The sequence below is a fragment of the Propithecus coquereli genome, unplaced genomic scaffold, assembly GCF_000956105.1.
Source record: "Propithecus coquereli isolate 6110/MARCELLA unplaced genomic scaffold, Pcoq_1.0 Scaffold209, whole genome shotgun sequence".
NCBI lineage: Eukaryota > Metazoa > Chordata > Mammalia > Primates > Indriidae > Propithecus > Propithecus coquereli.
Genome location: NW_012145967.1, coordinates 2654222 through 2666793, shown reverse-complemented (window position 1 = coordinate 2666793; position 12572 = coordinate 2654222). Strand labels below are relative to the sequence as shown.

General features: G+C 43.6%; 1 protein-coding gene across 5 annotated transcripts in view; it reads right to left on the bottom strand.

Moving 5' to 3' along the window:
- The window catches only part of NTM (neurotrimin), a 980258-nt gene that overhangs the window by 21251 nt on the left and 946435 nt on the right, over positions 1-12572 (bottom strand). For all 5 annotated transcript variants that reach the window (XM_012644302.1, XM_012644301.1, XM_012644303.1 and 2 more), the window contains one exon: positions 817-951. In XM_012644302.1, coding sequence (XP_012499756.1) covers positions 817-951 — 135 coding nt within the window. The remainder of the gene's footprint in view (positions 1-816; positions 952-12572) is intronic.

The following is a 12572-nucleotide window of genomic DNA, read 5'->3' as shown; positions in this document are numbered from 1 at the left end:
TTCTTGGGTTCTGTTCTGCCATGAGACTTCCTGGGATGTGCACAGCAGAGAAAAATCTCCAGAATGTGGAGAGAACTGAGTCAATGAACATAATGAGGAGCCCAGAGGGAAAAGGATCAAAGAAAGATAGGAGGCTGGAGTAGGATGGATGTCAGACAGAGCCTGGGTGGTCGATAAAGGAGAACGAGGGTCCACAGCAGTTGCCTCCAAATGTTTTGGATTCTGCACCTCTATTAGTAAAAGTCAAAATCTTGATACACCTTCGAATATCAGTATGTGTATCATTTGTATGAAAATTGTGTATGTATACGATGTATGTCAACATCTGTAACTGTAAAAGATGAAATATAATAAACACACTACAAACACGAGAGTTCCAGTATTTCCTTCACATGCTCTAATGCATAGTTTTGTGCTCCCTTATGGAGATGTCTGGTCTCGAGACTGAGAAGCTTCAGGACAACTGCATTGTGTGAGTAAATTATGGAAAAAATTAGGATTTGAAGACACGTTTATATAAATTATGCATTGAATGCCATTTAATGATCTCTCAGCCATGTAAGTCAAGTTTGGTATTAAATTACTTTCAGTTACTGTTTTTTGTTTTTGTTTTTTTAAAGGTGCCCCTGTGGCACCTTGAGATGTCAAAAGCTAGGGTTTGAAATTGTTGCTCCTGAAAGCAGAGCACGGAGAATCATGATGCATTATTTCCTGTCCTGAGTCAGCAGTTGGCTTTGCTAACTGGCTCCTGGCTGTGGCCATGACAGCAGGCCAGCCTCATGCACACGCGGGGGGACAGGGGATGCGGACACTCACAGTTCACGGTGACCTTCACTCTCCGTACCACTGGCGCGGCCACGTCGTTGGAGGCACTGCACTCGTAGTCCCCTGACTGCTCCCGGGTGATGCCCTGAATTTCCAAGTATTCATCTTCACTCACAAAGCCAACAGCTGCATGAGAAGCAATAAGGTGTGGTGAAATGGAAGGAAAAGGGACCAAAGGTATAATCTTAGAAAACAAAGTGTGAAACGGTTACATCTGCAGAGAATTGTGCCACTCCTTCGGCCGCCAACTTTTCCTTGGATCCCCAGTGGACCAGCTGGAATGTCTGTGTTCCCAACTGAACTAAGCAGGGTGCCTAGAGAATTACTGGTCCTTGGTAAGTGATTCATAATTTCGACATTTACATTGCCTGAATCTTACCGAGTAGTCCTGCTCTGGGATCTGAGTTAGGCATCTTAACTCTTTCTTAGCTCCAGGTATGATTTAGACTGAGCCTTGAATGCAGAGTTGATGACTGGACCCCTGACCATGACTTAATTCAAAATGCCACGCTAGAACTGTGTGCACGCATGCACACACACATGCACGGGAGCTGCGAAGGCAATGGAAACACTAATAGAATACATTTGACTTTCTGTTTTTTGATTTAGACAATTAAGTGGATAGGCAGAAATCAGTTTTCTAAACTTCCATCTGCTTAAGCTCTTAGGTACAAGATCCTAAATACAAACCCACAGTGGGACGCGGCACTTGATGCCTAACCATAAGCACAGCAGAGAGTAAAGTCAGAAGACAGGGCTGCAATCTTATTCTGTCCTGTACTCATCCTGAGACTCGTTTTCTCCAGTGAAAAAGTACGAGTAATAATAACAATCGTTCACATGCCAGACCCCATGCCTGAGGTCCGGCCATGAGCATTCAGTTATGGAAAGACCAAGACAGGTACGCCCAGAAGGCAGGTTTCAGAGTTCTCTCCCAGAGGCACCTCCATCTTAGCCTCCTTGCAAAACACAATGAAGAACAAAAATAACTGCTTACATCTTGGGTAGTTCTCCCTCATCTGTAAAATGAGGATAATTAGGATGACAATATCCTAAACCAGTGTAAAAGGGGGCAGTATTAACAATTATTATGGGACAACAAGCATAAATTGAAACTGTCCCTAGCAATTGGGAAACATTCTCCCAGGTATAACAGACATATAGTCCTAATTCCTAATACCTCCCAGGGCTATTGAGAGCAACAAATGAACAACAACAGCAACAACTATATATATATATATATATATATATGTAAAAGCACTTCAAAAACCCTCATGTGCTGCACACCTGTTGATCTAGTTATTAATCCTCTAATCTGGCTAGAGGCACAGATTCAGGTGGAATGAAACTATGTTAGTATGAGTGGGAAACAAAGAAAGGGAAACAAAGGAACATTTCTCTCCAACTCATAAAACCCCTCCATAATGACACATTTCTGCTGACCCAACACATGACAATGATAACTATAGACACTACTATGTTGCAAAGAATGATATATGTGGTACGTAAGGTATGGTTGTATTTGTTCCAAGACAGTGTTAAGGTCACCAGTTTTGTCAAGATAACAGTAGTAACAATAACAATAGCAACAATAGCAAAACATCTGTCTCGTAAAGAAAGGCTGCTCCCTTGTCCCATTCTGCCAGCAGGACTCGGTCATGGTGTCTTTACTACCATCCGTAAAAGCCCAACCTCAGCACTTCTTCATAAATCTTCATGCCATGTAGAACCTACACTGTATTAGTACAAACATTCTCTTGCCTCTGTTACATACAGCAGAAAAAAAATCCAGCCTCTGTCTATTATAACAAGCAAGAAAGAAATATTAAATTCACAAGACAAAGAAGGAACATGTTAGCAAGTAGAAATCAAGGACCAAAAGTCTAAGATATGGAGACAACAAACAACCTTAACCCAAACAGACTTCTAGTTCCTGCCAGTAAGAAACTTCTAATTGTCTCAGTAGCCTTTATTATTATTGTTTCATAAGCATTTTCAGGGAGAAAAGTACTAAACTTGATTTGAAGAAGGGTGGAGGAAATGAGGAGAAGAGGTTTAAATGAAGAATTTGCAATTCCTCTTATGTTGTCGTTGTTTATTTGCTACCAACCACAAGCCTACATGTGTCAGATCTTTCCCGCTAGAATGCTATAATTACTGTGCAAAGCATCTCGGAGACCAGTGTCACACTTAATATTCCCATTAATTTTAAATGGTAGTCCTTGGTACATATGTGTGGCAATTGGTGTCATATTTTAATTAGGCTTGCCCTACACCATCTGAAATTAATAATAGCTTGAATTACCAGTGTAATTTATAAATTAACAGTGCTGCAGCGTTAGGAAGTAAATTAGCTCTGGACAGCTGTTTCTGGACCGAGCTCCAGTGTCGGAGCAGTGACTGGTAGGACCCCAGGTCTCCTGGGAGGCTGTATGTTATACCACCAAAGCAGGGAAACAAAAAGAAAAGATTCCCTGGGTCTCTTGTTCTCTCCAACTAAAGTCCATGTGTGTGTTTTAATTTCACTACCCAAACATACTCTCGTGTGACCACAGTGAGGTTTATAGGGGCCAACCTTTGATGAGCTTGATACAGGGACATCCAAGTGGAGAAGCACATTGTCCTCAACTGAAAGTCAAGTACACAAACATTAGGGCAATCAAAATCAATAAGTCATCTGCAGGAACATAGGTGTATTGATGTATGTGCAGTCTTACAAATTCATGGCAGGTGATCCTTCTGTAGGCAAGGCTGCTGGATGGCTCACGTTTTGCGGGAGGCATGTGGTCTCCACTGGTCCAGATCTCTATACCCAGGGGGAGGGGATTTACACTTAAGCCATTCTGCAAACACTAATGAGGCTTAATCTTACCATCATGTGTTTCCTGGACCAAATGCAGAATTACAGAGAAACCGTGCATTCTTCTGATTAGAGTGGCTAAGGAATGTGAAAAGTAATTTGTATATAGTAAAATGCTTTATAATTTTTAGCTATCATTGTCATTATTGTCCCCTTATTCTCACACACTTTTTTCTCCACTAGCGGCACGCATGGCAAAAGTAGAAAGATGATCAGTATACACATCACAAACTAAACCTTGAACCACCTGAAATGAGGTTCCTATAGGTGCGACCTAAAACAAACAAAAAAACAAAACACATTAAACTAAAATCTGAATTTCTAGAGTTAATGAATCAAGGAAAAGTTTCATTTAACAGCATTTGTGCCATGGCTATAAAAGTGATTGGTCCTTTATTACTAGTGTGAAGAACTTACAAAGCATATTGGAGGAGAAGAAAACCAACCGAGCAGCCTTTTTGACGTGCTGAAGGAAATTCTTGCTCAAGAGACACCAGGGAGGAAGAGGCAAGCCGTGAAAAGAAGCTCTTCCTGGTCAACAGCTTCTCATTTGTACGTCTGCCTTCCCTTTTTCTAAAGAAAATGCATTCTTGGGTGGAAATGACACATTCATCTTCCTAAAATACCGCTTCGTCATGGCACACCTGACACTAAAAGTGCCTTCCTCTTCTCTGCCACATCAAACACAACCTCCCCTGCTTTGCTATCAAAGCCCTCCACAAAGTAGCCCCCAGTCACTCACTCAAGTTCATCCTGTCTCGGCGACATGGAGGAGGCAGCAGCTCGCCGTTGCAAAGAGCAAAGTTCTGGGACTGGACAGGCCAATTCCTTGTCCTCTAGTTCCATGGCGTGGGAAGCCCCCTGACTCTTCCGCGGCCCCATTGCTCCATGCGCGCGAGGCAGAAGAATATCACCTGCTTCTAGAGTTGCTGTGAATCACAGCACAGGGAAGGCGGCGGCACGGTGAGAGGCACGTGGCAAGTTCTCCGTCAGAGTTGGCCACTGCAGTCATGGTTACGCCGCCACCGCCACAGCCCTTAGGCCAGGCCGTGCTATTTTTCATCCTGGACAAACATGATGACTCCTTCCTCACAGATTGTTTTTGTCACCTAGAAGGCTATATCCTTCCCATCTACCTAAGAAAATACCACTTTTCTTTCAAAGTTTAACTTTTCCATCAAACCTCCCTAGTATGGGTTAAATTGTGCCTTCCAAAAAAGATAAGCTGAAAGCCCTAACCATCACAATGCGGTCCCTCAGAATGTGACCATATTTGGACAAAGGATCTTTACAGAGGTCATCAAGTTAAAATAAAGTATTAGGTAGGGTAGGTCCTAATCTAATATGACTGGTGTCCTTGTAAAAAGGGACAGACACGCATAGAGAATGTGCAGTGCGCAGACACGCAGGGGAAAGACAGTCACGTGACTGGAGTGGTGGATCGGGGACACCAAGGGTCACTGGCGCAAACCAGAAGAGGCAAGGGAGGGTTCTTCTCTATACTGGTGAGGAGAGCACAGACCAACCAATACCTTGATTCGGGACTTCTAGCCTCCAGAACTGTGAGTTTTTGTTGCTCTAAGCCACACAGTTTTTGTACCTTGTTACAGCAGACCTGGGACACTAACACATGCCCTTTTATCACCTAACTCTTGGCACCTCAGGATGTCCTGGTCCCTTATTGTATGTTCAGTTCATCTAGTCTTTAAAATCATAAGTGAATGAAACTAAGGAGCTTTAAGGGACATTAATGCTTACATAATTCCATAGTTGCTATACTAGGACAAAGTTTGACTGTAGTAGAATTCACTAGAATAGCTGCTTAAATTATAGATTTCTAGGTCCCACCCATACCTAGTAAGTCAGAATCTCCTGTGCCGAGTTTTAATAATTTGGACAATAGGAGACTCCCCTGGGGATTTGGGGACAGTTGTGACCACATATCCAGCTTGCTTCACTGCACTGCTCTGGCTGTCACATTCCACTTAGTGAAATAGCTGTGCTCCTGAAAAGCTGGAAATTCTCATGTACAGGCAAGTTTGGGAATTAGTGGTTTAGCTCAATCCTCACATTTTTCATGTGGGAAACTGAAGCTTAGAGGAGTCAGTGGTCACACGTCTGGTTAGTGACAAAGTACACCAGGTCTCCCGACATCAACCCACTGCTCCTGCCATGTAATGGCGTTTCTAACAGCTGCTTGTGCTGTGCACACAGGTCACATTTTTCCAATGCAATTGAAGCTCCTTGGTAGCAGGAACCAGGTCTTGGACATCTCTGGCTCTCAAGGAACCCAGGAAAGTAGTTTACATAATTTGAAAATTTGGCACCTTCTTTCTTATTGATTAACTGATTGACTGACAGACCCAGAACAACGGGTTAAATTTCACCAAAAAAAGTCAGGAACTCCTTCTTGCTCCCCTAACACTCATGTGGCTCTAGTCCCAACGATGCCACTTCTGGTTCCCGGCATGACATTTGTGTTTCCTGACTTTAAAAAATATCATCACTATTAGTGTTCTAACAAAAAAGATTTTCTTTAAATATGTGATTTTAAAAGGTTTATTGAGTGTTTAGTATAATTTACGTTTAGTCTTGGGGCAAATTATTTCGTCAGGGGAATGCATCCTTAATTTAAAAATGTAGATCAATGAGGAAGTATGATTTATGTAACGGAAATTTGTTTTACAGCCAACTTTTCAGGAGCACAGCTATTTCATTAAGCCAGAGGAGTGCAGTGAAGCAAGCTGGATACATGGTCACAACTGTCCCCAAATCCCCAGGGAGTCTCCTGTTGTCCAAAGTGATGAGTTCAGCAGTTGTTAACTAATTGAAGGATGAAGACTGCCGTGTGTAAGTAACACCACTTTGGAAAAGAAAACCCCACATTTCTGAGTTCTTAGATTGGGCATTAAAATCTATATAACTGAAAAATAATAATAGCCACAATTATCATTTTTATCTTGCCCAAGAATAAGCTTGCCAGGGGAACAGCTGTAGCTCCTGCAGAGGAGAAGACACAGCTGTCTCCTTGCTTAATATTTTTATGGCATATATACCAGCTGAGATAAAATCATTGGACGTCAGAAAGTGAAAAAACAAATGGATAACATAGAATCCCAGAATTGGAAGGAGTCATTTTTAAAAGTTGTCTCTGATACTACGACTAGCAAGTACCATTGCTGTCTTAGACTGGCGCCCCAGCCACTGTGCATCTCTCTCCTCTCAGGTTGCATCGGAGTCAGGGACTGCTGTTTGCAGGCTGGCCCAGCTGGTGTCCCTTCTGGAGCAGTTGTGATAGCAGATGAGCTCGTGAGGGTTTGTGTTTTGGCTGGAGGGGGGCGTGGCTTTGTTCAGATGCTGGGCCACAAGGTAGACAAGAGCAACGAGGTAGAGGTGTGATTTCTGCTCCTCAGCACCAACTCCTGCAAGCCTGAAGGACTGACTTTGAGGTCTGATGAAGAAAGTGGTTAGGGCCAGAAACTAAAGATGTTTTCACATTTTTATGAAAGACTTTAGAGATGGATGGTGCTGCTGTGAGACCCAGCGTCAACACCTGCCAGTGAACTAACCGGGGAGGGCCTTCCTCGCAGAATGCCACTCGAAGGCTCAGTGCCGCCCTGGAAGTCCGAGTGCACAGACCGACCAGCGCCATCCAAACAGAGCCTCAGCCCCACCCTGGCAGTGGGGGCTGTGGGGAGGGGGCTTTGCCAAGGGGATTAACATAAGAGGACTTGAATTTAAGCACATAATTGGGACTCCAGGAAATACGCAGAGGAAGTTGTGCAGGAAAGCTGAGGGTTTCCAGGCGGGCAGATGGGTCCTAGGAACCATGGTGAGGTGGAATTCATGCAATCCTGTGCTGCCAAAGTGGACAAACCCGGGGACATGGGGCTACACGCATAATCCATGCAGCAACATATGCTGCAACAGGGGACAACCGTCAGTGCTGGGAAGTGTTTCCACAAAGTCGTATATATGGTGAATGATCTACATAGAATAACTTCTGAGGGCCTGATACTAGGCTGGAGGAAGATGGACAGAGGAAGAGTTGACAGTGGCTGTAAGCGTCACTTCCCTCTGGCTGCATCGTGGGGCAGTGAGGAAGCCCTGGGCCCTTAGACCGTATTAGCTGCTGCTTCACTTCTCTGTACTCCAGAGTCCTCTTCTATAAAATGGGAACATAAGATTACCCTATAGGATTATTAAATGACTAAATATATGTAAAGTTCTCAGAACACGTCAAGCTCTCAATAAATGGTAGCGATCATGACCATTATTGAAACCCCAACTAAGCTTGAACACATTTTGATGTTCAAGATCCTTGATACAAGAAATTCTTGATTCGGAAATGAAATAATAATCAGATCTCAGCTTTGCCAGGAGGAACTTAATAAACTTTACAAAGGATTCACCACAGATCCTTTAACTAGAAACCTCTATTGTCTTCACTTGAGATAGGATTTGGTTTACAAGAAATACAATTTCTCAGGATCATTTCTCCTACAAAAGCAGGTATAGCTGCAAAGCCCAGGTGAGATCTGCTGAAGGTTTGAGAAATGTCTCTTATTTCACAACTAAAAATAAAGGAATATGAATATATTTATACATACACACATATATATATAATATACATATATGTATGCTACACATAGTTGCTTCACTTTTCTTTTGGATACAGATAGCATAGCTGACAGGAAGGAGAATCTGACGCTCTCTCCAGGAATGGACAAATTTGAAAGCCGTCTTTCTTAGACAAAGTTCTGGAGGGGCCAAACGTGTAACTTTTGCCTGTTGTTAATACCAAGGTACAGGCTTTTAACAACTGCTGTCAAACATAGGGACCATCTTTGGGAAATGGGACAGGCCGAATTATTCTACATAGGTGGCTCCCATTATATAAAAGGAATCTTCCTTAAACAGGTTCTTGTTGGTTGCTAGTGAGCCAGGAGCCAACATCATGGAGTGTCTGTGCGGCAATGTCCCTAAGACGTGGTCTCCTTGCTGGTCTCAGATTTCTGTTTCACATGGACCGTTTTGTACCTGGGCCATTTCTCTCACCATTCCTCTCAGGACATCCTTTCTGTTGCTACATAAACATTGGTTGTCACTGAGCTCCCCCATCTCGGCTTAGCTTCTTCTGTACCATGTCCTACACGCAGAGATAGCATTCTACACACAACTTGTATGCTCACTGTACTTTTGGCTTAAGATAGAAATGCCAACTAATAGTTTTAAAATTAATCTATTAACCTGATTCTATCATAAAGCAATAAATATAGATTCAGCAAAAATATATAAACTGGTGCCAATTATAAATTGGTTGAGCGAGCGTGTGTGTGTGTGTGTGTGTGTATACATGTATGAATATATATCAACACAGCATTTATCACAGAACGGGCACATATTAAGAACTGATTTAGATAGTTAGAACTGAACATATGTATATGTTTGAATATGTATGACTATGCATACATAAAATGTAATATTTTATAGATATATAGAAGGGGAAAAGGAATTTCCTTTATTTTTTCATTGGAGAATTTTCTGGGAGTAATAATTAGCTTTATAATATAGAGAAGCTGCAACTTAAAATGTAATTATATGAAAATGAACCCTGTGATCTTCACAGAGCCAGGCTCTGTGCATTTCTGAGGTTGATCCCTTCCCATAATGACAGGACATTAGTTTTCTTCACAGATGAGGCTTCAGGACCTGGCATGGCCCTAGGAGCTGGATGCTCCTCTGCTGTGCTTCTCAGGAGGCCTGTCGGCTCACTTTTGCACACAGGCCTCTCTTAGGGTGATGCTATCAAAGTCAGAAAGTACACAGCTGGATGTTTGGAGTTTGCAGCTTGATGTCTGGAAGCCAAGTATTTGCAGTAGTGCAGCTGATGGCTGCTAAAAAAACGAAAAAAATAAATAAAAAAATCGGCTTTTGATTTGTAAACTCAGCCAATTTGATCTGAAAGACATTGATAGGGGATAAATATAGAACTCTGCGGTGTCATATTGCCTCAATATCTTGGCTGTTTGCTTTCTCTTTTTCTAAATCTCTAGTGATATAATCCAGTGCTGAGTGCTGATAAATGTGAAGGACGTAATTGCCTTGAAATTCTTTGTCCAGATTAATTTCAGGGAATTCTATTTACTTTATAGGGCCCTAAAGGGTTAAGGTTCTTCTGACACCATCATGCCCCATGCTCGGATAAGAAGCAGCCTTAACTGCCTGGATCCAAACAGCCTTGGGAAGTAGGGCAGCCTGTGATTTACCCATGAAGACACTTTGTAGAGCAGGGATTATTAATCTGAGAATCATAGAACTCTAACCCCAGGGGTTTGGAACCTTAGCAAATAATATTATGCGTGTGGGTGTGTGTGTGTGTGTGTGTGTGTGTACGCGCGCATGTGTGTGTTTTCTCTAAGGAGAGATTCTACAGCTTTCTGAAAACGGGTCTAACAAAACAGATTGATATCCACGTTGCCATGGTCCTTTGGACCATCCGCAGCGATGGTACATAACCAGATCTATGTCAGCCCATACCTCCTCAAAGGAAAAAAAAACAACTCCTCAAAATCTAGCTGATGATAGCAAGAACATCGCTCTTGGGGTGAAGCAGAGCCTTATGCATGTTTCATTAGGGGTTTTCTGGAGGATGGGAAGTGAAGTAACTTATAAATAATCCTTTTGAAGAATAGGTAATACTATTACCTATCTGGGGAATTCTTTTTTCACCAAAAGGAGGAAGGTCTTTTCCCACCATAGCATGGGTTGAAAGGCATGGAGTGTGCAGAGTGCTGCCCATGCCCACGGAGGCCCATGCCCACCAGGGGATGAACCAGAGCCTGCCCATGCATGGAGGGATGAGGGAGGTAACGCTTTCCCTTCACAAGCAGCATCCTCAGATGCAGGCCAGAACATGGGCTTTCCTGAAGAATTCTGTTTATTACTGACTGTACCAACAAAACTCTGACAAAGAAACCATTTGAGGGAGGGAGGGAGTAGGAAACCTTGGATGGGGTCAAATCTGTAGTTCAGATAATCTCATGAATAAATTCAGATCAGGTTCTGAGAGAATACTACAAAGATGCCATCAATATTAGAGATGGAAATGCCATCTGTGTATTTCCAGCTGGCACGGAGGGGACACACCAGTCCACGTGTAAAAGAGAATAATGGGGAAACCAAACAGATACCCCTGGAAGCCGACAGAATACCCAAGGGAGCCTGGTGGGGTAAGACTGTTTGGGCCCAGAGAGAAAGGGAGACATGAGCGAACACCTTTGTAATTGTCAAATTTATAGCTGTCAATGATGGAAAAAAATGGAATCTTTGTGAATCATTCTCAAAGTCTACCCACCACCATTGTGACCTCCTACCACAGAGGACTGCTTGAACCACGTGCCCGGCTCTGCACACTTGCTTGTGAATGTCTTGCCCCTCTGCTCTCAGCTTTCCACTTTTGGGTGGAATTTTCACCCACACAAAATCTACTAAAAGAAAGAGCGTATGGAGAGGAAAAGAAGAGCTGGTTTACTTTTCCATTGCATGCATTACTACTGGACCCTTCTACTTCTCTTCACAGAAAATCTAACTGCGGGCACACACCCAGGGCAATCTATTGGAACAAGACAAGCAAACATAGTGCTCCTGAATCCTGGTTATGGCTACTTCTCTTAGGAATTAGGTAACCTTGAGTAAGTCACTGAGCCCAAGTTCCCTCCTTAGCAAAATGTGGCTACTTTTTTTATTACTCATAGATTGGGTCTGAGAATCACATGAGAGATTTTGTGCAAATGCACGGAAGAGTGGTGGACGCACAGAGTTACCAGGTAAATGTTAGAAGGAACCGACTACAAGAGGAGTTTGAGACACTCAACCCCTGAATAACGGCATGTCGTGAGGTCCACTCCTCTGCTACTTCTCTCCCCTCTCCCGGGTCAATCCGTACTTTCAAATCCCATTCCTACATCGGAAATGACCAGTTGTGCTCATGATGGATGCAGCAGTGCCACCGTCCCGGGAGGATCTACGGAACTCTGGGCCCACACCTGGCCACTCAGTGCCTCTCCTGTGTGTCACAGACACCTTGGGCCGAGTTCATCATCTTGCTTTCGAGCCCAGTCCCACCCCTGCCTGCTAATCTCTCTTGGTGGCACTGTCAACTCCCCATCTCCTAAGACAAGCAAGAGAGTCAGGGGTGGCCGCTCTTTCCCTCAGTCCTCGCCTCCCTCAGCAGGTGCTGTTGTTCCCACTCCCCACGCAGGCTCCCCCTGCTCTCTCCCTGTCGTTGCTACTGTCTCAACCCCGGCCCTCGTTATCTGCTATTGAGTATTACAATATCCTTGTCACTGTCTTCATGTCTCCTGCTTGCTCTTTTCATTACTGTCAAAATCACTGCCAAAAGTAAGAGCCAACCTCCCCCCGCGTCAGCCCTTTAGCCGCCCTGCGCTGCTCCTTGGCGTGGTGCACAGAGGCCCCTGTGGGTGGCTCTCGTCTACCTGTCCGCGTTCTTAGCAACTCTTTCCCCTATACCGAAGGGACACACTGGCAAAGTTCCTAAAAAGCTACATGGTGATTTACCTGTGCCTTTGTGTCTGCTCCTCCTTTACTCACTTTCAGACGTCTGCATGACCTTCAAAGGCATCTCAGCTAACACTGTGCTGGGAGCCCTTTCTTCACATTCAAACTTCCTGACCTCCGCAACACCTGGTTTATTTATCTCTTCGTTTCTACTTTTGCACTAATTACACTGCACTCCTATAAATTTATATATGTTTACCCCACTGGACTCTAATTTCCAAAGGAGAAGAGACTCTTTTATGTACCTTTGTATCTCCAATATCCATGGCAGTGCTTAGCACATGGAAGGCATCGCATGATCACGTGG